A 25963-nucleotide genomic window follows, 5' to 3' on the forward strand; every position below is an offset into this window, starting at 1 on the left:
TGTAACAGGAGCTAGTCAAACACACTCATGATGCTGCTGACAAGAGCAACTTGAAGATCGCTCTTGATGCAATGAAAGTAAGTGTAGTGCTTATGGTCAATGGTGTGCAATCATTGTGATTTCAGATTGTTACCAAAAGCAAGGTGCTTTAGCAGATAATTCAAAACGGTCTCTGCCATTTACCTATCAACTTTATTCGGTTTAAAAAATAAATGCAAGTTTTAAATCATAATCCGTTGCTTCAAATGGGGCTAAGCTGATAAAACTTTGCATATATATGGCATTGGTGAGTCCTTCTCACTATCCCTAGCATTTGGCAACTGAAATTCAGGATTTGCACATCCTGATACCTGGAGTTCGTGTTTACTAGAACTGATAATCTAGTGTTTTACTATAATAATATTTACATGGCATGATAAAAGCAACAAAAAATACTCTACAACATAGCATGCATGCATGAAGTTATAGGAATAGTGTTGGGAAAATATACCAACACTATGAGAGTATTTACCACTCTCATATCTGTGTGGTAAATACGAAGCATGATCCAGCAAGGGACTAGCGTATCTTAATATAAAGGGGGAGGGGGGTGGCAGTTTGCTTGACTCTGTCCAAAGGTAAGAAAACTCAGTGTTCAGTGCCTCTGTAGGCCATGTTATGTGTCCAAAATTTTACATTTAGACTTCAAAACTTTTGAAAATCAATAATAAGTAATAAACTATCAATATATATTATATTGACTATCGACTATATTATTGAAAATCAATAGTAGGTAATAGGTAATCAATGATAGGTAATGAACTATCAAATAAGGCTTGATTGGCTCAGCTTACACATCAGTTTTAAATGTTTTATTATTATTATTTTATTATTCTAACAGGGTTGCAAGTAACAAGGTTGCAAATCCCTGCTAATATCATTTTTTTCTCAGGAGTAGAAGGTGGATGTTTAGCTATCTGTTACTGCTGACCAAGAGGACAAACTCGCTTTTTTAAAACGGTAAAGAAAAAATAAAAATTTGTCTTATCCTGATAAAATGGATAACAGGGTTGTATGAGGCAGAGTGAGACAGTCTATCAAGGCTGACAATGTTATGAAAATATGCAAAATAGAAGAGAGGACATAGCTTTGCTCTACCCATTTTTTTGTAAAACTGTTTGATGATGTAAATTCCAACGTATTATGTGATTATGTGATTCACTGTTTTCTTCCTCTTCTACCAGCTAAAAGGGTATGCTAAAGTGTTGTGGAACACACATTCCATGCATTATAATTATTATTTAAAATATTATGTTGATTAAAAACTGTTCCCACGATTACAAGAGAGATCACTGAAAAACATAGTGCCAAAAAAAGATTTAAATTTCATTTGAACTGTTTTATTTGAGATTCAATTTGGTCATCGAAGGGGTGGGACAAGAAAAAAAAAAGGCATTTTAAGGAGATCTCCAGACTTATTTGGTATTTAAAAAAATAAAAATAGTTTCAAACAGTTTTTACTGCTAGTTTTTTATTTGTGGTCTCAGGACAAACTGTATGTTTTAGTATTTTGTACATGGATTGTTTGAAATTTGATGGGTGGGACATAAAATGTCCTCCAATTCTGGAAAGCCCCAGAAAACTACATCCTTTTAACAAGTTTGACTGAGTATATCTGGTCCCCCCCTTTTCCAGTCTCTATGCTAAGCCAAGTTATGATAGCATAACTGTTTACTAATTCCCGTTTCAAACTGAACAATCTAACAGGAGAATGTTCTTGATCTTCTAGCATGAGAACGGATAAGGGTATTTTAATTAGTTATACTCCCCCAAAATCTGCCAACTATTTCTTTAAAATGTAGTGAATATAGTCTTTACAAACAGGACTGTACTGAATTTTTTTGACATATTTTACCTCTTCCTACAAAATCTGTGTATTTGTGTGTCTGTGTGGGTATGTGTTACCAAGGACCTGGCGCAGTATGTCAACGAGGTGAAGAGGGATAATGAGACTCTAAGGGAGATCGACCAGTACCAGAGGTCTATTGAAAACCTGGTAAACCAAATCTAATTTTTCTGCAACCATCAGCATATGTTAGCGTACACAAAGGAATACATGCAGTGTTCTTTTAACTGCTTTCATCCATCAAACTTCTTTTCTCTAAATTTGACTTGGTTTAGGAGACCCAGGCAGACAGAATCAAAACTCAAACACTTGCATTAATGTACAAGACACCTCTATACCATATACTTAAAGACGATGCAGAAATAAAGTAACAGACTTCATCAGTGGTAAAGTTACACTCATATTTGAGCACTATAGTCCTAATAACATTGTATATGACTATAGAGCTGCAAGGATTACTGGACTTATCAATGAGTGAATCCACAGAACCTTCATTGGCAGGTAGTTTGATTATTCATTTGTTATTACGTTGATTTGTTTTCGTACAAAGTGCTTAATGCTTTTCTTTTTCATATATGATGAAAAAAGGCTTTGCTTATATCATAGACTCTTTAGGCTCTGGTAAATATTAAATAGTTTGTCATTATTCCAGTAACTTTATTTCCAATATTGCTGTTATAATGTGAACAAGAACAGCACTCAGAGAGCGCAGTACTCTGCCAAGGCTGCTCAGTTGTATGATTTCAGACAGATGAAATCTTAAAAAAATCGTGGTCTGCAGCGGTCAGTTTGTATTAGGATCACAATCATGTGATTGTCAACAGGCAGCTGACATAGTGTTCACTTGTCATAGTCACAGTGATGCCATGCTGCTATCTTGCAATGAAACAGAAATCTTTAACAAATCTCTGGATGCAAACTATAAGGCACATCAATGCCAAAAACTAATTACTTGGTCCTTGTATCATTTCTGACCTTCCCTGAAAATTTCATCCAATCTGTTAGTCTGTTTTTGAGCAATGTTGCTAACAGACAGACAGACAGACAGACAGACAGACAGACAGACAAACCAATGCTGACATCACATAACCCCACTGTGTTCCTTGGCAAAGTAATAATTATGCGCTATCGACTTGTCTTCATATTTTCATCAGAGATTAGGATTAGTCAATGAAGTGGTCAGTGAAAAAATCCAAACCAGTGTTAGGTTTTAAAAAGTGTAGACCTTCTCCTTGTCTTGACTGACCTTTAATGTCATTGGTGATTACAAGAGTCATCTGATACCAGATCAGCTAATGGTGGAAGAACCTACAGAATGTTTCATTGTGACTACCTCAGTATGCAGCAGTCAGGAGGAGAGACGAAAATGCGATTAATTTAAGGAGACCTGATAGATCTGTGTTGAAATCATTGTTCTTTGGTTGAGTTACATTTTGGGTAGCTACCTCTCCATTGAATAAACTGATGAAATGGTGTGTAATATTAGCTGTGCATTTCTAAAAGATACTATACAGGCAGCATTTCTAAAAAATACATTCAAGATACATCACATTTTACCAGACCTTAGCATGAGAAATGATGGATAGTTAAACAAAAGTCTCTTACTTTGTCTTTATCTTTTTTCAACCAAAATGATGGGAGAAGATTGGATAGATGTCAGTTCTGCATCAAAAAGTTGACATGACCAGCTATAATGCATATCAGGTTTTCAAAGCTTGACAGACATGATACACTGGCATTGCAAAAAACAGGCTTGATACTAAAGGTGAGAATTTATGCCTAGTGTGATAATATTCATGTCATCTCTCTCATGTTTTGCTTGCAGAATCAGCCACTAATCAGCTTTGGTCGACCGAAAGGAGATGGAGAGGTGCGCATGGTCTCCAGTGTTGACAAGAGGAAACAAGACAGGTTGATCTATGTCATCTTCATTGCCCTCAGAAAGAAATCTTGATTGTAGACAAGAAAAACACATTTAAAATGCCTGTTGAAGGTTGCATTCATGTAACATAACTAGACGAGCCCTCAGTAGATGGCAGAACCACGCCCATGCATGCAATATGCCACAAATGTGCTAAGTGACCCCTGTGACCTTGACCTTGATCTGCTGACCTCTAACTCCACAACTGAGCAGGGGACCTTAGACCGATCTTCAGTGCCAAGTTTGATTATCCTGACTTCAGCACTTGCAGAGATATCTGAATGGACATACCCACACACATACATACTTACCCAGTCAGATACCGAAGCGAATGCAGTAACCCCGCTAACGTACGTCAGGCATGGTTAACTATTCAGTAAATTTTCCTGAAGAGTCAAACTAATTTTCCTATATGGAATTGGCAGAACACAGCTCTGACCTTTTCAAACCGTCTTGTAAAGACAATAAAATAAAACATATCACATCACTTTGACGCTTTAGAGCAAATGAAGTACATTCAGTTGATATTATAAAGCACTGACATACACTCTTATAGAATATGTAACTAAGAAATCCCAACAGTTTAATCGAAATAAATTTGTGCCCATGTAATAACAAAGTGATATAACTATCTGTCTTCTTATTTTACAGACACATCTTTGTATTTGATGTGGCTGTCATTGTTTGCAAGCGAAGAGGAGACAACTATGAGATGAAGGACATACTCGACCTCAACTACTTCAAGATCACCAACAACCCCACGTCGGACAGAGAGGGCAAAAAGGTCAGCAGGCTGAAGAAACACTATATAATAGAAGTGTATTCCTTATTACTGTGCATTGCAAAATGGATCTGTTTCAGATCAGATAGATAGATAGATAGATAGATTTCTTTATTGTCGTTATACAAGTACAACGAAATTCAGACTGGCATCTTTCGCGTGCACACTAAAACAGCATAAAATCAATTCAAAAATAGTAAGTCTGTGCGCAGTGGCCAGGGGAGATGCCAAGTCCTCCTCAGGGAGTGAGGCCAGGTTGGCTAGAGCAGGCCGGGGGTCCACGTCCCCTATTTGGGGGACGGCTTCCACGGCCTCTCTCAAGAGGCTTCCACAGTGGGAGTCCAGGTCCTCTATCAGGAGGATTTCTGGGGACTCGGCAAGCTGCTCCAGCATGACTGTCCGTCTGTTTGTCTGTCTATTAGCAGCATTACTCAAAAACGGACTGAAGGATTTGGATGAAATTTTCAGGGAAGGTCAGAAATGACTCGTGTCATTTCTGAGTGATCAGACTTTGTCAGTGATGTGGCTTATATTCTGGATCCATGGATTTGTGAAAGATTTCTGTATCATTGCAAGATAGCGGCATGCTGTCACTGTAACTATGAAACAAGTGGGCATTAAGAGAACCTATCTCGCTCTCCAACAATCAAAAGACTGTCTCAAAATATTCTTCAAAGAATTTGTATTGCCACCGTTTTGCATTTATCTTGCTAAATGCAGGACTGCAGATTATTATCATTATTAAAATGAGAGTTTTTTTTTGTTTAGCCTCACTGACAAACATTTTAAATGCAGCTTTGGAGTTACTAAAACCTGATGATGCTGGAATTGAAAAATCACCTTTGTCTTGTGTCCAATCTTTTAATTTGATGACTCGCATGTATTATGTAGCACCACCAGAACTCGCTTTATTGCGTATTGGTCATATCTGCCATTTATCATGCTTTAGAAGTATGCATTTGATAATATTTGGAAGCTTAAAGCATAAGCATGACATCAACCAAACTGCTACATTGGCAGTTTTGATTTTACCCTGTAACTCCACATATAAGGATGCTGCTGCCTAAACTTCCCGTTTTTAGATTGAATGCACTTGAGCTGTAGAAAGTGTTGCTTCTACAATATGAATTATGTGATTCTTTATTTTTATTTGCCTGAATGTTAGCTGCCTGCTGACGATCACATGATTGCAATCCCACTACAAATCAACCGCTGCGGACCACACATTTTTTTTAAAGATTTCATCCGTCGGAAATCATACGACTGAGCAGCCTTGGCGGAGTACTGTGTTCTCTGAGTGCTTTTCTTGTTCGTATTGTAACAGTAATACCAGAATGAAAGTTACTGGAATAATGACAAACTATTTAATATTTCCCAGAGCTGTGATCCTACTACAAATCGATTGCTGCGTAATTATCGAGACTTAATCAAAAATGATACAAGGAACAATTGATTAAGTTGTGGGGTGTTTCCGAGTCCCATTATATCCTGCTGCCCGCTACATATTTACATCACATGATTCGGTGTCCATACATAATATACACATGCATAACAGACGCCTGTGCTCACCGCAAGGTCATTTTTATTAAAGATTTAATTTGTCGGAAGTCATACAACAACTGAGCAGCCTTGGTGGAGTACTGTGCTCTCTGAGTGCTTTTGTTGTTTATTTTTTAAAAACCATACCAACAACTGCAGTTTTTATGCTAAGCTAAGTTGCCCATCTCCTGTTTTGAAATATACCAGTTTTCTCATCAAGAAAGTGAATAAATATATGTCCCAAAATACCATTAATATTCATTTTGTCATGAGAACAGAACAATATTCTCTGACAAATTACCTTGTGGGGGTCTGCATTTTTAACTGATATACTTTACAAAGTGAAGCGATTAGACACCTTAATTAATAAAATTACAGCATCAGCTTGCAGCTACACTGGGTTTTCTTGAATATTTTTCTTTAGTTTTTATAACAACCACATAGAAGTTTATTTAGATCTTGTAGTATTTCACACATCTATAAATGTAACTATTAAGAAACTCGATTTTGCTGTTCGCCACTGCTTTTCTACTATAGCTTATTTTAACTTGTAAATGCAAATTGTAATGTTATTTTTTAATATATTTCTAATTGTCCCTTTCTTTTCTAAGTTTTATTATAGTTGTCATTTTAATTATGCTCTTGTATGCTTGTCTAAATGTTTCCAATTCTTTTAATGTTGTAATGTAAAGCACATTGAGTTGCCCTTGTTTATGAAATGTGCTATAGAAATACAGCTGTCTTGCCTTGCCTTCCAGTTGCAGAGCGTGCAGCTGCATTTACACTGAAACCCACAGAGACATTACAGCAAATCAGCCGTGGTACAAACGAAAAGAAAAACATGTGCATGTGTTTTAACTCAGTATGCACCTGCAGTGAAGGGACATTTCTACAAACTGAGCAAATGTGTTGATTCTGTGAGATACTTATTACAATATATCCATTTTAGTTTCCCTACACATAAATATTTCAGTCTTCTTAAACATTCATCAGAAACAAACATTCAGTTTAATTCCTGTCTTCTTCCTGAACTCCACAGTGGTGCTATGGGTTCTATGTGACACACCAGCAAGGACACACAGGCTTTGAACTCTTTTTTAAGACCCGAGAGCTGAAGAAAAAGTGGCTGGATCAGTTTGAAATGGCCATGTAAGTACAAGGAAGCACGGACACCACAGTCGTGACAGTTTGTTCGCCACACAGGAGACCCGAAATCACACCGTGTACTTGTCTGAGTGCACGTTTGTGTATTGTGTTTATTTGTCTTTGTTTGCATGTGTGTTATTCGAAGGCCAAGAGGGGTGTTGACTCTTTCATGTGTACTGTTTGATCAGGTCTTAGCTGTAATCAAGCACACACTGCTGACAAAAGTACGATAACACACACACACACACACACACTCACATACAGATACAGGCACAGACAACACACGCACGCACACACAAACACACATACACCTACACGGTAACATAAACTGTTCCAAAGAGCTGCAAAACTACAAAGTCACTCTGTCTCGGTTCTTCAAATCAGTGCTTTATGGAGATATATCTTTGTATTATTTTGTAACAGTGGGAGATTTTTGCAGGCAGATATCCTGTCTGCATCCTTTGTTATGTTGATTTGGGAGAAGACTGTGTTGTTTTGACATTACACTGTGATTGACTGAACAAATGCTTTTGTGTTTGCGTATGTATGAAAACAATATCCCTGATATGCATGCTGACTATATGCTGTGGCCCTCCTGTATACTTTCTCACTTCTCTCAGTGTTCTGAATCATTCTTTATATCTTTGCTGTAGCAACAACAGTATGTGGGTATGTTAAACAATGTGTACATTCACTGTCACTCCTTCTCTAACTTGAACTGAAAATACACTACCATTCCAAAGTTTGGAGTCAGTCAGGCGATTTCTTGTTTTCAATGAAAACTCACACTTTTATTCATGTCCTAACATCATTGTGCAAGGGTTTTCTAATCATCAATTCGCCTTTCAACACCATTAGCTAACACAGTGTAGCATTAGAACACAGGCATGTTTGTTGCAGGAAATGGACCTGTGTACCCCTATGTAGAGATTCCATTAAAAATCAGCCATTTCCGGGGTGCCCAGACCCATGAACAGGGCCTAAAATCCTCGATGCAGCGGTCATGGGTTTGAATTCAGCTCATGGCAATTTACCACATGCCACTTCCCCACTCTTCTACCCATGTTTATTGTTTCTCTCTCACTGTCCTATCTAATAACGGTAAAAATGTCCAAAAAGTATTAACTTTAAAAATAATTAGAGTAAATAATTTCCAGCTAGAATTGCCATTTACCACATTAACAATGTCTAGACCGTCTTTCTGATTCATTTAATGTTATCTTCAATTAAAAAATAACTGCTTTCATTTCAAAAACAAGGACATTTCTAAGTGACCCTAAACTTATGAATGATAGTGTATATAGTTACCATACCACTAAGCCTTTGACACCCAAAACTTCATGCGGAATTTCCAAAATTGAAAAAAGAAATACCCATTTTCACTCCAGGCTTGACACTGTTTTGCCACAGACGCTGGATTTGTGTCTGAAACCAACTATGTGTGCCTCTGTGAATTGGGTAATGACACCAGAAGGGGCCAATTCAGAAAGTGAAAATTGTACCTACCTAAGAGGATGCGGGCTCCTGATGAAGGACTCACTTATGGGAGCACTCAGTTTAAGTGGCTTCTGGATGGTGTATTCAATACAAAAAAAAGCGTTTTTGTGTCAGTTGTGGTTGTTCTCATTCCAGAAAGGCTGCCTATTTCTGTTGTGCATGTTTCCCCTCTCATATTTGAACAGATCAAAATTAGATCTGTCTGGGCTGATTCAAGCCCCCTTCATTTACTCGTGCACTAGGAGTAAAATTGCAATGTTAGTCAGCTAAAGCAGTGAACTCCAGATTATTTTCACCAGTTTTTTGAAAGTTGTTTTATCTGGCTGATAAAGAAATGATTGGGGATGATTTATATTTTGAGAAAATCAAGAAAATTGTTCCGATGACTGAGACACATACAAATTTAACCATCATATTTTTTGTTACCCTACTAGCAGCATGGCTCTAAGGAAGTAGAGACTCACAGGGCTGAAAGTTTGCCTTGGTCTTGTTTTCAGTTAACCACTTTTTATCTTTCTCTGTCTAAGATCAAATATTCGCCCAGATAAAGCCAACCACAACTCCCACCAGTTCAAGATGCATACATTTGAGAGGATCACCTCCTGTAGCTTCTGTCACCTCTTGCTCAGGTAAGATTCAGACATCATGAACCGACTTTGCTATTTTGGAAAATTATGTCGACTTAATGATGTCCCAATAGAGTAAAAATGTTGCAGGGTGAACATGAACTGTATCTCAGTATCTTGTTCTAGGATTACAACCATGCGTCATTGCACAGATAGTGTTCTTAGGAAAATACACTTTCAAGTCTTTTTCATATTGAAGGAACACAATGACATTTTAGATTTCAGTTTTCATGAACTTGTCCTCAGGCACTTAAAGAAAAAGGAGATGTTTTTAACCCAACCTCACTGAAAAATAGATTATTTGGATTGAATTGAAATATATACTGTATATACACAGCATACAGTAGTAAAGCCTGTTAGCAGTCTCAATTGTCAGCAGGTAGTGTCAGTTTTTAGCTTTGGAGAGCTAAAGGGCATTTCCTGAGTCATTCTTCTCATCTTGAGAAGGTGACAGTAGCCAGAAAATTCTAAAAATCAACGACATTGTTGTACATGAACTACATCCTGTGTTTTTCTCTCTCCAGGGGCATCTTTAACCAGGGTTATCTCTGTGTAAAATGTGGCCTAGGGGCTCACAAAGAGTGTCTGGGTCGACTGGGAGTCTGTGGGAGAACAGGTGAGACAGACACGTCCCAATCCAGTTGTTTCACTAAAACCAGCATTTTTGGTGACCTTTCCTCCAGCACCCCTACCTGGTCTAAATTTCCACTTACACACAAAATATCAAAATTTAAAAGGCAGATTGCCATGAAATTTACTGAGCACATCCATGCTCCTGAGACGACCACTTTACATTGTGGTCACACTGAGCTTTCCTCTAGTGGTGCCAACCTTGTACAGAAAATATCAAACAGCTGGTGCGTTACAAAATTTGCTGAGATAACATATTTCCCTCAAATTATTGTCTCTATAGACCCTTTAATGACCCACGTCACGAATGACGTCACAGCTTTAGCTGGAGGCAAAAGAGGAAGCCCGCGGCCGTGACCGAAAGGCGAAAGACTGAGGGACTAGGCTCTATCAACTTTTCTAAAATATCGTCCTGCTGTGTTTTTGGATGCCAGAATAGGAGGAATGACATTGGCGAACGCAAATTAAAGTTTTATAGGATTCCACCGAACACTCGTGCTAAGAGGAAACGAAGACAGTTGTGGTTAAATGCACTGAGGCGAAAAGACTGGACAGAGACGATCAGCTGCAGTCAATTCCAGCCATTTTCAGTACAAAAAATCGTTAATATTCTATTTGTAAATAAAAAATATTCAATTCAATTCAATTGAGTTCAGCTTTATTCCAGACACTGGGTCCAAATACACACACCATAAGAACAAGGACACAACAAGACACAGAAAAAAATACAATCAAAAACAGTAACCCGTTAAATATGACGAGAAATACAGGGAATATTGGACGCACATCGCGAGGTGCATTTCCTTGAAAACGACCGATTCGTGGATTATATACCGACTTCAAGACATGTTTTGGACAAAATAGTTTACTGGCTTGTGTCGTCTGGATGTAAAAGGTTGGATTATGGCCGTTTTTTGTGGAATATTTTCATCTGTGTGTAGTAATGAACCCGGAAATGTGAGTCGCGCTGTGTACGTTGAAGCCGTGTACAGAGAAATGATGGATGGATATTCGTTGTTTGTCGGACAAATGTGTTTTTCTCACCCGCTGTGGTAATCACATCTGAAAGTGGTTTATACCGGCGGATTCATGAGAATCTAAGCTTTCCATCGGCGTATAGTGTTTGTATAATCGCGTTTGCAGCCTTCGGACATTCTTGAAATTCCTATGCAAATTAGTAAGTGTACCGCCGGCGGTACACTGAAGTTTAACAGGTTAAAAATGCTCGAGTTTGCAGCGCAAACTCCCAGCACAAACTATATACTCCCAGTCCCGCTTGACTTCTCGCTCCGCTTTTGCCTCCAGCATAAGCCCCGCCCACAAAAAACGTCACAATGTTTGTAAACAAATAAAGGGTCTATATGTAGTAGGCCCTTGATTTCCCCTTGCTTTGCCACCCTTCAAGGTAAAATAGACACTTTACACGTTTGTTTCCTCCTGAGAGATACGCGTTTTGCCTTTATTTTATTTTTCTCTTCAGCAGTTTTTCAGCAGTTTAAGAGTCATAGACTTTTTAGCTCTTGTTGAATTTTACTTCTGTGCCTGGCTTTAGGTCCTTGTCACCAGCCTGCCCGTGTAGTTGAGGTGCATTACCCTCTATGAATACACAGACCGTGAAAGCCTGCTCAGGCCTCTGTCAAGCCTTCTGAGCAGAGGTGTGTTGGTCTTTATGCATTCAGAGGCACGATGAGGGCCAGCAGAGGTTGACAGTTGAGGTTGTATGTCAGGAAGCCGGCCTACTCTCATTTTGTGTTCCTCTCACTGTATCTGTTTCTCACCTACCTGCAGATCCTGTCAAGCCGAGGCCCAAGGTAAGACCTGGACTGTTTCTCTTCTTTGACACCTAATGTAATCAGTGATACGAGAGGATGTATTTCCATGATTTTGCACACAGAACCTTCATGTGCTCTTATCTGCTGGCAAGTATAGACGAGAAGAGATTGTTATCTCCATCAAAAAATGAATACATTGTTGCTTGTTAAATTGTTGAAATAGATGGTTATACCAGTTTATAGACACTGGATTTGGACGTGGAAGGAGATGTTTAAAATTGAATCTTTCCTCTGAATGGTTTTCCAGTTGTTCCTCATCACTGAAGCACTTAAATATTCAGGAAAATTGATTGGGACCTGGAATGTGCCAGGAATAATTATGAACAGCATTTCATTCTAATTAATTATTGAACTGAGACCCCCCAAAAAAACCATTTAATTCAATTTGGATTGAATTAATGCATTGAAAACATTTAAGCAAATATGTAAAAATAAAAAAAACAATTACATTTTCCAATGCATAATTCAATTTCAATGTTCAAGAATACAATGGATTTTTTAAAAAGCTTTTAAATTTAGTTTTTAAATATGCCTGTGGGATTATTGCATGCCATCTCACACTTAACGTGTCCACCATTGCAACATTTACAAAGATTTTTTGTAATTGTGCTAATTTGATGACAGTTCATTTAAAATCAAACACTTGTTCAGACATATGGGTTCTGTACAGCATCTTGAGGCAATCCGACCAGTAATTGGTGCTTTATCAATAAAATTGAGTTGAATTAAATTGTACAGAATGATAAAGTTTAAATTAGAGTGTTCGCGGGAGCTTCTGTTTAGCCAGACTCCTGTCAACATATAACAGCTGGTTAGTTGTAGCTCCTGGTGCTTCTTTGTAGTTTAGACTTTATGGAAAATTTAGATTGCACACTTTTTACCAGTCCCAAAGTTGAAGCAAAACTATAATTATACACTAAAAATGTCCTGTGGCACACTCCAAACTATATATCAGCCATCTAGTCATGCAGAAAATGATGTAGGTTTTTACCTTTTGACCCTTCAATGGTCAAAATAAGGCATCCCACTTCACAGTGAACGCAAAACGTCACAATCTTCAGACACTCCTGTTTATGCAAGCCGTGACACAGAGGCTGCAATTTTTTTAACACTTTAAGGTTGTTGTCAGAAGAAGAATGCTAGATTTTACTCATGATTTTCTGTATAACTTTTAAAATGGTTGGACCCATCATCTAAATAGTAAAACACTCACAAATGAGATTGTATTAGGAATATGACCCATACTTCAGCCCGATCCTCTATCTCTACTTTTCATGCTTTCTCTTTCTCCATATTTCTTCCTTCCTTGTTTTCATACTTTTTCCCATGCCCCTTGCTTTCTCTTTTCATTCACAGGAGAATGCAACACCACCAGACCCAGGTCAGTATGGCTTGACCATTCAACAACTTTTGTAAACTTGTTCAGGGCTTTCTGTGGTACCTCTTAAGCTCCTTCCATCTTGGTTCCATAATAAAACAGATACACAGACAGGATGAAAAGGAAATGGTTAGTCAGAGGCCAGAAGGAGACTTGGAACAAATAGAAGATGGTTTAAAGATAACCCTTGGATGTTTTGATATGTTTTTGATTATATATTGCTCTTTTTTTCTGTCACAAAGAAAACTGTTTCTTCTTAAGAAATGCACTGACACGGATCTCTCCTGCTCACACACAAGATTTTAGAGACGAAATGAATCACAACAGATTCCTCTTGACAAATTTATTTGAGTAAGAATAACCAATGGGTAATAGGATGCATAAGGAATCCTCAACTAGAGCACAAAAAGCTCCTTTTCTCACTGCATGCCACGATGCCTAAACCCTGGACGGCATTGAGATGAGTTGGAGTGGGTGGAATCATAATGATAACTACGGCAGGAGAAATGCTGGCAGGAAAGCACTTCCAGCAGACTATATGCCTCGGCCTCAACTGCTGAGCTGTGTCTTTGTGATAAATCAATTTCCATAAGGGGCTTTATGAGAAAGACAGCCGTGCTTATTGTTCTTATTTTAAACACGAATGTGAGATATTCCATTCATCTGGGGTCACAGTCAGCTAATAGTTTCCTCAGGCTGGTTTCAGGGATGCTGGAACTGGGAGGAAGATGTGTCTGAGGGGTCAGATGTGTGAGTCAGGAGAGAGTAAGTGGCTATGTCTTTTAAGTTGGCAAGAGTATTCAGTCTTACCCTTAGCCCCATGCTTGTGACTGTATTTGTCTGCCATCCAGAGGAAAGGTTGGTGATTAGTGGAATCAAAGAAATTTCAATAGTGCTATAGTAAATTGTTGATGGTGCTGTTTTGATGGTTTAGCCCTTACTTAAATATAATGTCAGCAAGTCGGCACTTGTTGGAGAGCAGTTGTGCAAAAATCTCTAGGATAATGACAGTGAGGAAATTAGGTTTGTGTATGTACATAGTACAAAAAAAAATCATTTGACAACAACAATAATCCATATAAGTGACACTATGAGGGAGAGACTTGCCACCTAAGCAGTCATAAATAGAAATCTAAGACTAAATGCCCACCACAGGACAAACTTTTGCTTAATACAGACATTTTTTAATGCTTATTTTGGGACAAAGTTATCAAACCTTTTAGTTATTTTTTTCTCAGATTTGACTGATAATTCTATACTTAGTTTTTATGTTCTAGTGTCCATTGCAGTCATGGTTCACTCTCTCTTCATGCAATTAGATAGAACCCCAGTCTTGTTAGGCCAAAATAACTGCCCAGAAGAATTAAAGGATGGCTGCAGAGTGTTGAGATTTGCTGTACTGGACATATTTTCTCATGTAGTATTTCTTACTTAATATCTATACCTTCTAGACCAGGTGGTTTTATCTTCTCAGGTTTTCACATATCTGCATCTGAGATATAGTTCTTTGCCAGTGTACAATGGAGTTGTGTTAAGTGTTGGTAAACTCTATTTAAACAGCAACTTAAGAGGAGTCAAAAGTCTTGTTTCACTGTCCTCCAGTGGTTTAACCTCTCACCATGCTGCAGGGGTTTAACGATGCACTCCAGAGTGTGTCAATACACTATTAGAATGCTGTTACTAGTATGAGTCGCTTTGGTTGTTTTCAGACACAAACTCTTTCATTCATTTATTCATCATTGGACTCATGTCCAACTAGTCTAGACTGTAATGAAAACTGTGCATCTCGACAACTCTGGAAGAATACCAGTTTCTCATTTTGGTTGCACTTTGCTTTCTGAGCAACTTGCATTATACAATATGCTGTGAATCACTTCTTTCTTCTCTTTTTGAATATTTTTGGATCTTAATGTAAGTGCTCTTTGCTATGCATAAATATCCGTATATAGTTGCACTATTTTAATGTATTACCAGAACTAATGATCGGACAGGCATTTAGTTCCTCTAAATAAGACTCTGAGGTGGATGTCTACAATTTTGAGTATGAATGTGTTTGTGCTCCTTGTCTGCTAGGTTTACCTCGAATGGTTGTGATCAGAGACTACAGTGGCATCCCCTGTCCAGAGTGTGGCCCCCCACTAAGCATTCATGCAGGGGATGTCATTGAACTGATGTTTGCCGACCTGCACAGCTCCTGGTGGCAGGTGCGTGTCACTCAGCTCATCCTCATTTTGTCTTAACATCTGTGACTCTGTGAAAAGATAACATGTTATGGCTCACTGAGTTGGTGCAATGCACGCAATATCTTTGCAGTGTCATGGGTTTGAATGTGTGCTGCCCGTTACTTCTCTCTAATGCTAGCAGTCCTGCTATGTGACAAAGACAGAAGAGCTTTCAAAAATATTTATGTGGTAACATCAACAATTTGTCTCCCTTTGATTGTTATTTCTTATTAATCACTAATTGTGTCGTGGTTGTTCATCACATTCTGTGTCCTGTCAGGTGAGCCACAAGTATGACATTATGATGAGGTCAGACACAATTAGAAATATCAGTCAAAGATCTGTATGAACTTCCCTGGACCCCAGTCACATTACAAATGGGGTGTCTGTCTGTTTTTTCTCTTTAGATTGAATCAGTGCCTACATTGGATGATCTAACCAATTAGTGTCTTCAGCTGATTAATTGAGTGCCACAATGAAACAATAAAACAGCAGACACTTCGGCCTCTGGAGGGTGTTTTAATGGTGGTGCACAACCTCATATACTGGCACATTTAGCAACCATCTCACGAGGTCAGCCAGCGGTTGAGAATGTTTGACCTTATCTATTTTTGAAAGGATTGGGATTTATCTGGGGTCTTCCGGCAGCCTCCCTAGCTATTTCTTACTCTGCTTTTCGGCTGCATTAAAGCCTCATCCTCCTTCTGGTGCTGCTCCAATAAGACTGCAGCCTTTGCCAACGGCACGGCTGGGAGTGGGCATTTAGCCCAATTTCTTATGCTCCGTGTTTCTCTCTGTTGTGACAGAGCACAAGGTGGAGGGTGAGAACATGAATGCCAGGAGACATGTAAGCTGGTAGAACAGCGACCAGAATGCCGTGCCACAGACCTGATGGCACGGCATTGTTTGCTGCCATGGTAACCATGCATGCTGGAAAGGGATAATCAGAGAAATAATGTGATGACATGTGTGTGTTGTGCATAATGACACTGTAATTAGCTTCACTAAAAGCTGTCTTCTTCAGCACCACTAGTAGCGCTGTAGAGCAGTGCTTTGATAAACAGATTTGTCATTTGTTCCGACAATGCACTTATCAAGATGTGTATACACACATGGGTTGACTCTGCAGTGCCATAGGAAATCAGAGAGCGGTGATTACCTCCTGTTATTTGTAGCTATATTTTAAAAAGACATTCTATCTAATGGAAATGGATTCAATGATTTTAGAGGCTGTTCTTCTGCTGGATAAATGTAGAACCTTGCGAACCTTCTGCATGGAGAGCTACTGCGAGAGGTGTTGGAAATAGAAGGTAAACTTATCCTTGAAATGGATCAGTTGGAAAGAGGCTCAGGTTCATCTAAGCTGCTAAAAAGTTCACTTCTGCAGCAACTGGCATGACAGGTTCATAAAAATGTCCTGACAGCTCTGATGGAGCTCAGGATTCATCCAGACACAATGAGTTTTGGTGAGAAACACTGAATCTTAACAAAACTGTGTTTGTTTACAATGAAAACTCCACAGGGTACCTTTAATCTTCAGCGTCCCCAGTGGCGCCAGAGGATGGAATTACAGAACATTGAGAATTCATATCCCCTGTTACCCAGAAGGCAATTATCCCCCATCCCACTGGCAGAACAATACAATCAATCACTGTAATTTCATTTGATCCTTTGGCTGCTGCCTGTTTATGCCAACAGAGTAATAAGTTTAATCTTTATCATACGCTTATCGAAAGCATAACAAATAGAGAAGGGCTTTCAAAAAAGCTTTGATAAAATGTTATTACACAGAATGAATCATAGAGATGGGTAAAGATTCGCTTTCCAATCTAGTTACTGCCAGGGCTTGCACGGTCCCAAAAAGCATTTCATACTCTAATAAAGAGGAGTGAGGAGGAAAGCATAACGAGGGCAGGAAGCTGAATGAAGAGCTCCACATGCCCTCACCACTCCCTGTCTTCTCAGATTGACTCAATGGACTTTAAATTGACCTCAGACTCAGAACTGGAAACTCAGACTGTTTTGAGCTTGATGTTGATACATATACTTAATACAATAATGCACATGATAAAGAATATAAAATAAGCTGAACTATCTAACTAGGGGCAAGTCTAAGTAAAGATTAAGTAATTTGTTTCACCAAATTGGTTTATTTAGCTAGAGAAAAAAGTCTTGTGGATTCTACGTTTGTTGAAGGAATTAATGATTTTCATATAAAGCTTGTGGTTGCTTCAGGCGGGTTTGCTAAGATGCAATTGTTAGTGTTTAGCACAAGGCTGAGCGCTCATGCTGTTTGGATATTCAAAGACTAGAATAAGATCCATTATTTAGTGTTAAACGAGGCTCTTGTTTTGATGCAGTACAAATCTAACTGCCGGCAGAGTTTGAACCATAATTAACTTGGGCTGCAAATTAGATGCACTGCTTGTTGTGTGCTAATTGCTAAGGATTTATTGAAGCAAGAGTGGGAGGGGAAGAGAAAAGGAAGAGAAGGAGTGAGAGAGGAGTCTAGGTGCTCCCAGACAAATATAATGCGATTAACAAGCGGTTGCCATTGCAGGGCAGAATTCTGGCGACAAGCAAGATTGGCTTCTTTCCAAGTGATACTGTGAGGCCTTGCCCATGTGTAAGTGTGCATATTTTTTTAATCAATAAGACAAATTTAGTGTGATTACAATGCATTCAGTGGATAATAGCTACTATTGATGTCTTGGCAATGGAATGTAGTGCTTTTAGTTGCAGTTTTTTTTTTTTTTTTTGCTGCTGAAGACAGATTTTAGCCATTAGACATAGCTTGAATATCACATTACCACAAATGACTTCCACCCTCCGTATTGACTCCATTAAAACATGAAATAACCACAGTTCTTTTCTATGCCAGGTTCCAAAACCTGTCGATTACTCTGGCCAGCTCTGGTAAGTGGTGACAAGAAATGACTGGAAATTGCTAACAATAACTACAAGTCATTTTTTTACTATGTTTTATTGATTGCATCGACTGTTCTCATCCTCATGTTCAGAATGATTGATCGCAGTGTTAGTGCAGTAGTTGTTCATGGATGGTTCAGGTTTGCAGGGCCTATGGAGAGATACCAGGCTGAGGTAGAGCTGCTGGACCGAGGAAACAGCACCTATCTGGTTCGACACAGGAGTAAAGAGTGCACTGAATATGCCATCAGCATAAAGTAAGTGATATGGTGGCTTGCTTTCCATTTGTTTCCATACTGAGTCTCCTAAAATGTTCTGTCTCACTATCACTTACCAAGAATAGTGGAATAAACACATGCAGCAAGAGTCTTGTGAGCAAAAACACCTTCTTGCGAGAGGCAAGGGACGAGTGGCAAGAATAATTCAAACAAACAAAATTCCCACATGCAAATAACTGCTCAGTGTAACAGTGGTCTCTGAAAACAAACTGCTCATTGAGGGTCAAAGTGGATGGGCTGCAACAGAAGGAGATCATGCTGAGCCCACTCATGTCAGGGAAAAACAAGAAGTTATGATCAGTCGGTCTTCACCAACCTGCTTGTTACTGAAAAATAGAAAAAACTTTTGCCCGGTCTGATGAGGCACAGTTGATACTGACACATGGACCATAGGAGATGGAATGTAGCTTCAAGTATTAATTCATTCTAACTACAGAGAAGAAAAACAAGTAATGAAAAATATTATATATAAACATTTTTCCTTTCCTGATGGTATCAAGTCGCATGACCGGAATTTTGACATGCCCCCCTTTCTGTTCTTTCTAAAAGCTGACATGCCGGTTGAAAGAAAACATATTCTCAGTCCTGCTAGTATTTAAATACATCAATACTGACTGCTGAGATAGCTAAATTCCCATGTGACCGTCTTATCAAAGAAAATTTCCACTCTTCTAAACTTCACAGTCTTACAACAAATTTCCAAATTCCAACATTTTCAGACTAATTTCAAAAGGCTTTTAATGGGGTGCCATGGGTGAACGGACGACCAGTAAACTTGGGCTCTAGTCCTTGATGCATGAGCCAGCTCACGGCCCTTTGCTGCATGTCTACCCCCCATTCTTCTACCGACTTTCCTGTCTACCTGTTGACTAGCCTGCCTAATACAGCCAACAAAAGGCCAAAAAATAATTTCTAACGGTGTGAGGACTGGTCAAAAAGATGTTTTCCTTTCAATAAGCAGTTACAAACAATACTTCCTGCATGGCAAGATACTACTAGACTTTAGTGACTTTTTTTTTCCTTATTTAGGTGAAGGAGTCCTTATCTACCATTGGTACATATAGGCTACCGAAATATTGGTTGCAGTTCATTTTAGTTTACTTTGTACAATGGTTGGATCAGTCAGTACATTTCAACTGAATGTAGCATGGGGAAGAGGTGAAAATGGACAGTCTATTCTATCATCCGTCTGTTGTCTGTGTCTCAGACGTGTTTAAGGAGGGCTTGATAACTTTGCATCATACTATTTGATGTTCTTTGGCTGTCAGTCCTAGAAATGAATTTCAAAAGAAGACTAGCAGCACACTTGAATTGCAGATAAAACACACATTCCTTAAGGCTTCAATAAATGGCTGCTTTATCTGCAAGCTGAGTGCCTCCCCATTCCTCTTTTCAAATACAACCCTGTCCATTTAACTTATGAATATCTTTCAGGCTACATCAAAGCTTGTTCACTCTTTTAACAAAAAGAAAGGACTATGGAGTCCTCCTGACCTGGCATGACGGCTCCAAGAAGATAACAACTGAGGGAGCACTCTGAAATAGTGTTTGGGTGTTAAGACTATTTAGGCAGTGACACACCATTCCAGCCCATTTGGTTTGGTAGACTCATACCTCATTCAGAGCTTTGATGTACAGGGCCAGTTTCTGAACACTCCAATCCTAATTGCCTGTCTCAGTGCTTAAGATCATTATCAGGATGGCCGTTTGAGATAATGGAACTTTAAACAGAGCGTTCCTACTAATCAACTGGAACAGTCTAGTGTCACACAGTACAAGTGGTCAGTTTGTGTGTGTGTTGAATGATGCTTGTGTGTATGTGCAGCCTTGGGAGCCTATAGGAGAAAAGAAAGTCTCTGCCTTCAACAAACAGGGCTCATCTGTCTCCATGTGTTATGCACCGTATAACTCAACACACATCAATAATGTATTGGTCTATGTATATTCATAATGTGTTGGTGTATTTTCAACATGACTGTGTTCTTCTCATCCGTTATACACTGCACTGGGAGATTTACAATGCGGATCTATCTCTAGTGGAACATCCACATCACCATATGGGAAACATGCTTTATACAGTACTGTGTTTGCAATTGGCTTGACAGCACACTCCTACTTGTGCATGTGTGCGCTGAACAGTGTGTATGCATTTTCAAGGTTAGCCTTCATTGCTTTTCAACAGTGTTACCCTGAGCTATGCGTCTCACATAGCGTATGATTATTTCATCATTTAATTATTTAGCACACTACAGTGCAGTCCCGAATAGCCTGCTGGACAATACACTGATCTGTCATAACATCAAAACCATCTGCCTAACGTTGTGTAGGTCTCCACTATGGACACAGGAGCACTGGGGGTGTCCTGTCTGATGACAGACATTGGCCGCCCTCTGGGTTGTGCTGTAGGAACTCCATGGATCTAGCAGATCCAAACTGACTAAATTGACTAAATCCAATAATCTTGTCGAATTCAAGACAGTTAACCGGTGCCGCACCAAAATTTAATTAGGTATGCTCTACCTCTGCCTACAGGCAAACAAACAGATGTACAAAGTACAGATGGCACTGTAAACATAGCCCCCCCCCCCCCCCCCCTTTTTTTGCGAGTTAGTTGCCATACTTTTATTTTTTTTCATTTTGGATTCATTGAACATACTAAATGTCATGTGTGTTCTTTGATCCACTGTATTAATGGCTGGATGATTATAGTCAGGTTGGGAGAAAACCTGGTTGTGACACTGTTGTGTAAGCAGTCTATATAATACATTATACAAAGTGGAGTTGGTTGATTAGTTGACGTGGCAGAGTTATGTGACGATCTGCGTTGGTTTGTCTGTTTGTCTGTTTGTCTGTCTCATAGCAACATGACTCAAAACAGACCAAAACATTTGGATGAAATTTTTGGGGAAGGTTAGAAACAACACAAGGACCAAGTGATTAGATTCTAGCAGTGATGCCGCTTGCAGTCTGGATCCACAGGTTTGTTAAAGATTTATGTATCATTGATGCATGGCATCACTGTAACTATGACTACAAGTGAACACTATGTCAACTGCAAGCTGGTGATCACATGATTGCGATCTTATTACAAATCAACCACTACAGACTTATTGGGACAGAAATGATACAAGGAATGAGCAGGCTTGGCAGAGTGCTATTGCGCTCTCTGAGTGCTTGTCTAGATTTGAAAATACAGTACATTCACAGTCGGAAAGAGACAACATCTACAACCAGTGTTGTAAATCAACTTATTTTTTTTATATACAGTAAGGATATGTGATGGTCTTCCACAATACTCACATTTTGTCGTGACAACAGGGAAGTCACTGAGATTGATCACTGCTACAGTGTATGTTGACTTACAAGGCCGGCACATTGTTAACAATATTAATTAGCTTTCCTGCTATGACAAGTCAAAACTTCTGCTTTGGAAAAGATATGTTTATTGCAATGACAACTCCAGAGACATCACAAACACACACACAAAACAACATGTGTATCAAGCATGAAAATATATTTTTTCCTCTCTGTTGAACTGAGTTGACTTTCATGTTCAAATGTCACTTTTTGAGAGATGTCCACTGTCACACATATAATTTTCTGTTAGTTAACCTTTAGTTGATCAGTCTATAATATATTATTTTGAATGAGTAAATAATGTTGTAGGGCTGCACAGTGGGTAGTGGTTAGCACTTTCACCTTGCAGCAAGAAGATCCCTGGTTCAAATCCCGGGCTGGCCCTGGGATCTTTGTGCATGGAGTTTGCATGTTCTCCCTGTGCATGCGTGGGTTTTCTCCGGGCACTCCGGCTTCCTCCCACAGTCCAAAAATATGCTGAGGTTAATTGGTTATTCTAAATTGTCCGTAGGTGTGAATGTGATTGTTTGTCTGTATATATAGCCCTGCGACAGACTGGCAACCTGTCCAGGGTGTCCCCTGCCTTCGCCCGAGTCAGCTGGGATAGGCTCCAGCACCCCCTGCGACCCTAGTGAGAATAAAGCGGTGTATAGAGAATGGATGGATGGATGTTGTAGTCAGACCAGATGCTGGTTTGTATCCAGTATCAGACATTCACTAATGGTTCACATAGCTGAAAACTCCTTTGATTTTTCCCACAGAATTTTCAAAGGTTTTCTTGTTGCAGACAGATCTAACATTTGAGATGAACAGCTCCAAGAAATCATTTTAAGTAAAAACAAGTCAAATATGTGTGAACTCAGTGTACAGGGTAAAACTGGGAAGGACATTTTTTTTATTATTCACTATTATGAGTGAATTTGATCTAATTTCCACTGCATGAAAATCTTGTTCTTATCAAACCAAGTTGCTGGCTCAGCTTAGTAACCAGCAGTCAGCTCAGGCAAACCTTCGTAATGGTTCACCATAGAGGCTAGCTTGATATGGAAGCATGTATAGTTGATTAGCAGCCCATGTCTTATTCATATTCCACAGGTTCAACGATAAAGTGAAGCACATTAAGATTCTGACCAAGGATGGAGGCTTTTACATTGCTGAGAGTCGGCTGTTCAAGACTGTGCTGGTAAAGGTTTTTAACTTACTATGGATTTTTCTGCCCTACAAACTGGTGTGAAGTAAATGAGTGTAATCAGTTTGACATTACAGTATTTTTTCTGCTCTCTCTTGAGATAACTAGAATTTTTTATACAAGTTAAAATTCAACTTTTGTTCTGATGAAAATGTGAATCTCCCAATTTTAACATTTTTAAACCCTCGAAAACCGCAAAGATGTGCTGTAAGCAAATGGTGGTAGTATTATATGACAGCATTTTATTAATAGCACATAAACCAGGCGCATAGCAAAATACAATACAACATGGTTAGTTACACTTTTTAGAAACACATTCTCAGTTGGGGCTTCTACTGTATTGTCAAGATCAAACAAGCAACTTCCTGCATATCTTTAATTTCTATGTATTGTACACAATACCATTGAGATTTATCAATGTTAAGGGTGTGTTTTGTGTTCTTGTGCTTGTTTTACGCAGGACTTGGTGGAGTACTACAGAGAGCACTCTCTAAAGGAGGGTTTCAGCAGTCTTGACACCACTCTGCAGGTCCCTTATAGAGAACTGTCTGGTGAAAACTTGCCCAGGGCCATTGCCAAGGTTTGCAGTGGTGAGTTTGCTTCACAAACACCCAGGTTCCTTCCCTGACACCATCTGTCCAATAAATTTATATCAGATCCTGATGTGGCTATAGTTGAAAGATGTTCTGAGCATATGTTTTGACCTGTTTGGTGGTTGTGGCAAAAGCCACAACCACCAGGCCAGATAAAATAAGGTGAGCTTTTTCCTTTTCCCAGGGACACTTAGAGCTGCTTATAAAGTCTGTTTATATGACAGTAGCACTCTGCAGTCTATATTTCAAGTCATCACGCACAAACTATAAATCAAGCTAAAGCCACATACAGTTTTGCTATAATCAGCACCACGCCTGCTAAACTGTAACGTGTTATTATAGGAAAGCCAGTGTGATGTATACATTCAACTTGGAGACCTGTAGCAAAATGTCCTGGCCTACATTTCAAAACCATGCATGAGACACTCAACTTAAAGCTGTGTCTCAATACACACAGCGGTCCTACCTTTAACGTGTGAGAAATGTTAGCAATATTGAGCATAGCATAATGAGCTAACAGGGATCTTTCACCATGGAGTTTGCATATTCTCAATGTGCATGCGTGGGTTTTTCTCCAGGTACTCATGCTTCCTTCCACAGTCAAAAAACATGTTAAATTTAATTGATTCATTAGTTAATTGTAGTGTGTGAATTGTAGAATGTGAGTGTGATTGTTTGTCTCTTTGTATAGACCTGTGATAGACTGTGCTCTGTCCAGGGTGTCCCCTGTCTTCATCCTAAGTCAGCTGGGATAGACTCCAGTGCCCCCTTACCCTAATGAGGATTAAGCAGTGTATAGATAATGGATGGATGGATAATGAACTAACATGATTCCTTGCGAAAAAGCATAGTTTCGAAAACAGCAGCAGTTTTCTGTGGAAGACATGCCTCTTCCGCTTTGTTGGCTATCCCTCTTTGTCATTTAAGCCGTGTAAAGATCCACACCATTCATATTTTAATATTCACTGTACACACAACTTTCTTTGACATGGCACCTATGCCTTGGTTAGACTGTGTGTGGATTTGAAATGTTTGCTGTTGTTATCACTAACTAGCAGATGTAGTAGTGCTTCCTACAGTTAATGATGGAAGATATTAAACTGTTGCAAAATGTGATAAATTGTCTTCATAACAAGACAGTCTGAATGCAGCATAGATTTTTCTTAAAAAATCTAATCTGTCTGTGCACTTAAATTCAATAATACAAAAATGACTTCATTGGACAGCACTGAACCTGGGGGATATTTTTTATGTTTTCTCTCAGTAATTCATCTAATGAGCTAAAACTGGGATGAATGTTATTTCTGAAATTCAGCTCGACTCACATCTCTGCCAGGGTCAGAATGGAGCATGCACTTAGTACTGTTTTGCCGCAGTATTGCATGGCAAAGACTTACCTATTGGCCACCAGTGGCACGATGTATTGCTTTCCAACTCACCCTGTCGACATTGATAAATGCATCATTGTGTTCAACACGTTCAGTCTTTGCGTCATTACTGGCCCTCAGAGACACAAGAAGATGTTCATCCACTCCTAGGAAAGATAAAAGGAAAGAGGTCTTGAGGAAGAAAGAGACTAGAGGAAGTGGCAAGTTGGGAATGGAGACGGTGAGAGAAAGACAGAAAGTGTGGGTTGAATGAAATAGACTGACTGGGGAAGGAAGCAGAGAGACGGAGAAAAGGGAAACGGGAAGCAGTTGAGATACAGGAAGAAGTGGAAATGGAGGTGGGAAAGAGAATACAAGGACAAAGTTGGCACCTTGTATTAACATGCAATCTCAATCAAGATATATTATCTGGATAGTGATAATGTTTTCCTCGCCAAGGAACGTGGCAGAATTATGTGACAATCAGTGTTGGTTTGTCTGTTTGTCTATCTGTGAGCAACATTACTCAACAACAGAACTAACCTATTTGGATGCGATTTTCAGGGAAGCTCAGAAATGACTCAAGGACCACCTTATTAGATTTTGGCCGTGATGCCGCTTATAGTCTGGATCCACAGATTTGTTAAGGATGTCTGTGTCATTACAAGATAGCGACATAGCGTCACTGTAACTATGACTACAAGTGAACGCTATGTCAGCAGCGTGCTGACGATCACATGATTGTGATCCTACTACAAATTGACTGTTGCAGACTTATCAGGACTTATCCATCG

General features: G+C 39.2%; 1 protein-coding gene across 1 annotated transcript in view; it reads left to right on the plus strand.

Moving 5' to 3' along the window:
• LOC110954532 (guanine nucleotide exchange factor VAV3-like) overlaps positions 1-25963 on the plus strand; it is a 73159-nt gene that overhangs the window by 31643 nt on the left and 15553 nt on the right. The window contains exons 11-25 of the mRNA XM_051953586.1: positions 9-77; positions 1949-2035; positions 3711-3796; positions 4458-4590; positions 7166-7275; positions 9297-9398; positions 9920-10011; positions 11814-11836; positions 13214-13238; positions 15309-15439; positions 18018-18083; positions 18339-18373; positions 18526-18642; positions 23116-23203; positions 23670-23799. Coding sequence (XP_051809546.1) covers positions 9-77; positions 1949-2035; positions 3711-3796; positions 4458-4590; positions 7166-7275; positions 9297-9398; positions 9920-10011; positions 11814-11836; positions 13214-13238; positions 15309-15439; positions 18018-18083; positions 18339-18373; positions 18526-18642; positions 23116-23203; positions 23670-23799 — 1294 coding nt within the window. The remainder of the gene's footprint in view (positions 1-8; positions 78-1948; positions 2036-3710; positions 3797-4457; positions 4591-7165; positions 7276-9296; positions 9399-9919; positions 10012-11813; positions 11837-13213; positions 13239-15308; positions 15440-18017; positions 18084-18338; positions 18374-18525; positions 18643-23115; positions 23204-23669; positions 23800-25963) is intronic.

Source organism: Acanthochromis polyacanthus, chromosome 9, assembly GCF_021347895.1.
Source record: "Acanthochromis polyacanthus isolate Apoly-LR-REF ecotype Palm Island chromosome 9, KAUST_Apoly_ChrSc, whole genome shotgun sequence".
In the NCBI taxonomy this organism is placed as follows: domain Eukaryota; kingdom Metazoa; phylum Chordata; class Actinopteri; family Pomacentridae; genus Acanthochromis; species Acanthochromis polyacanthus.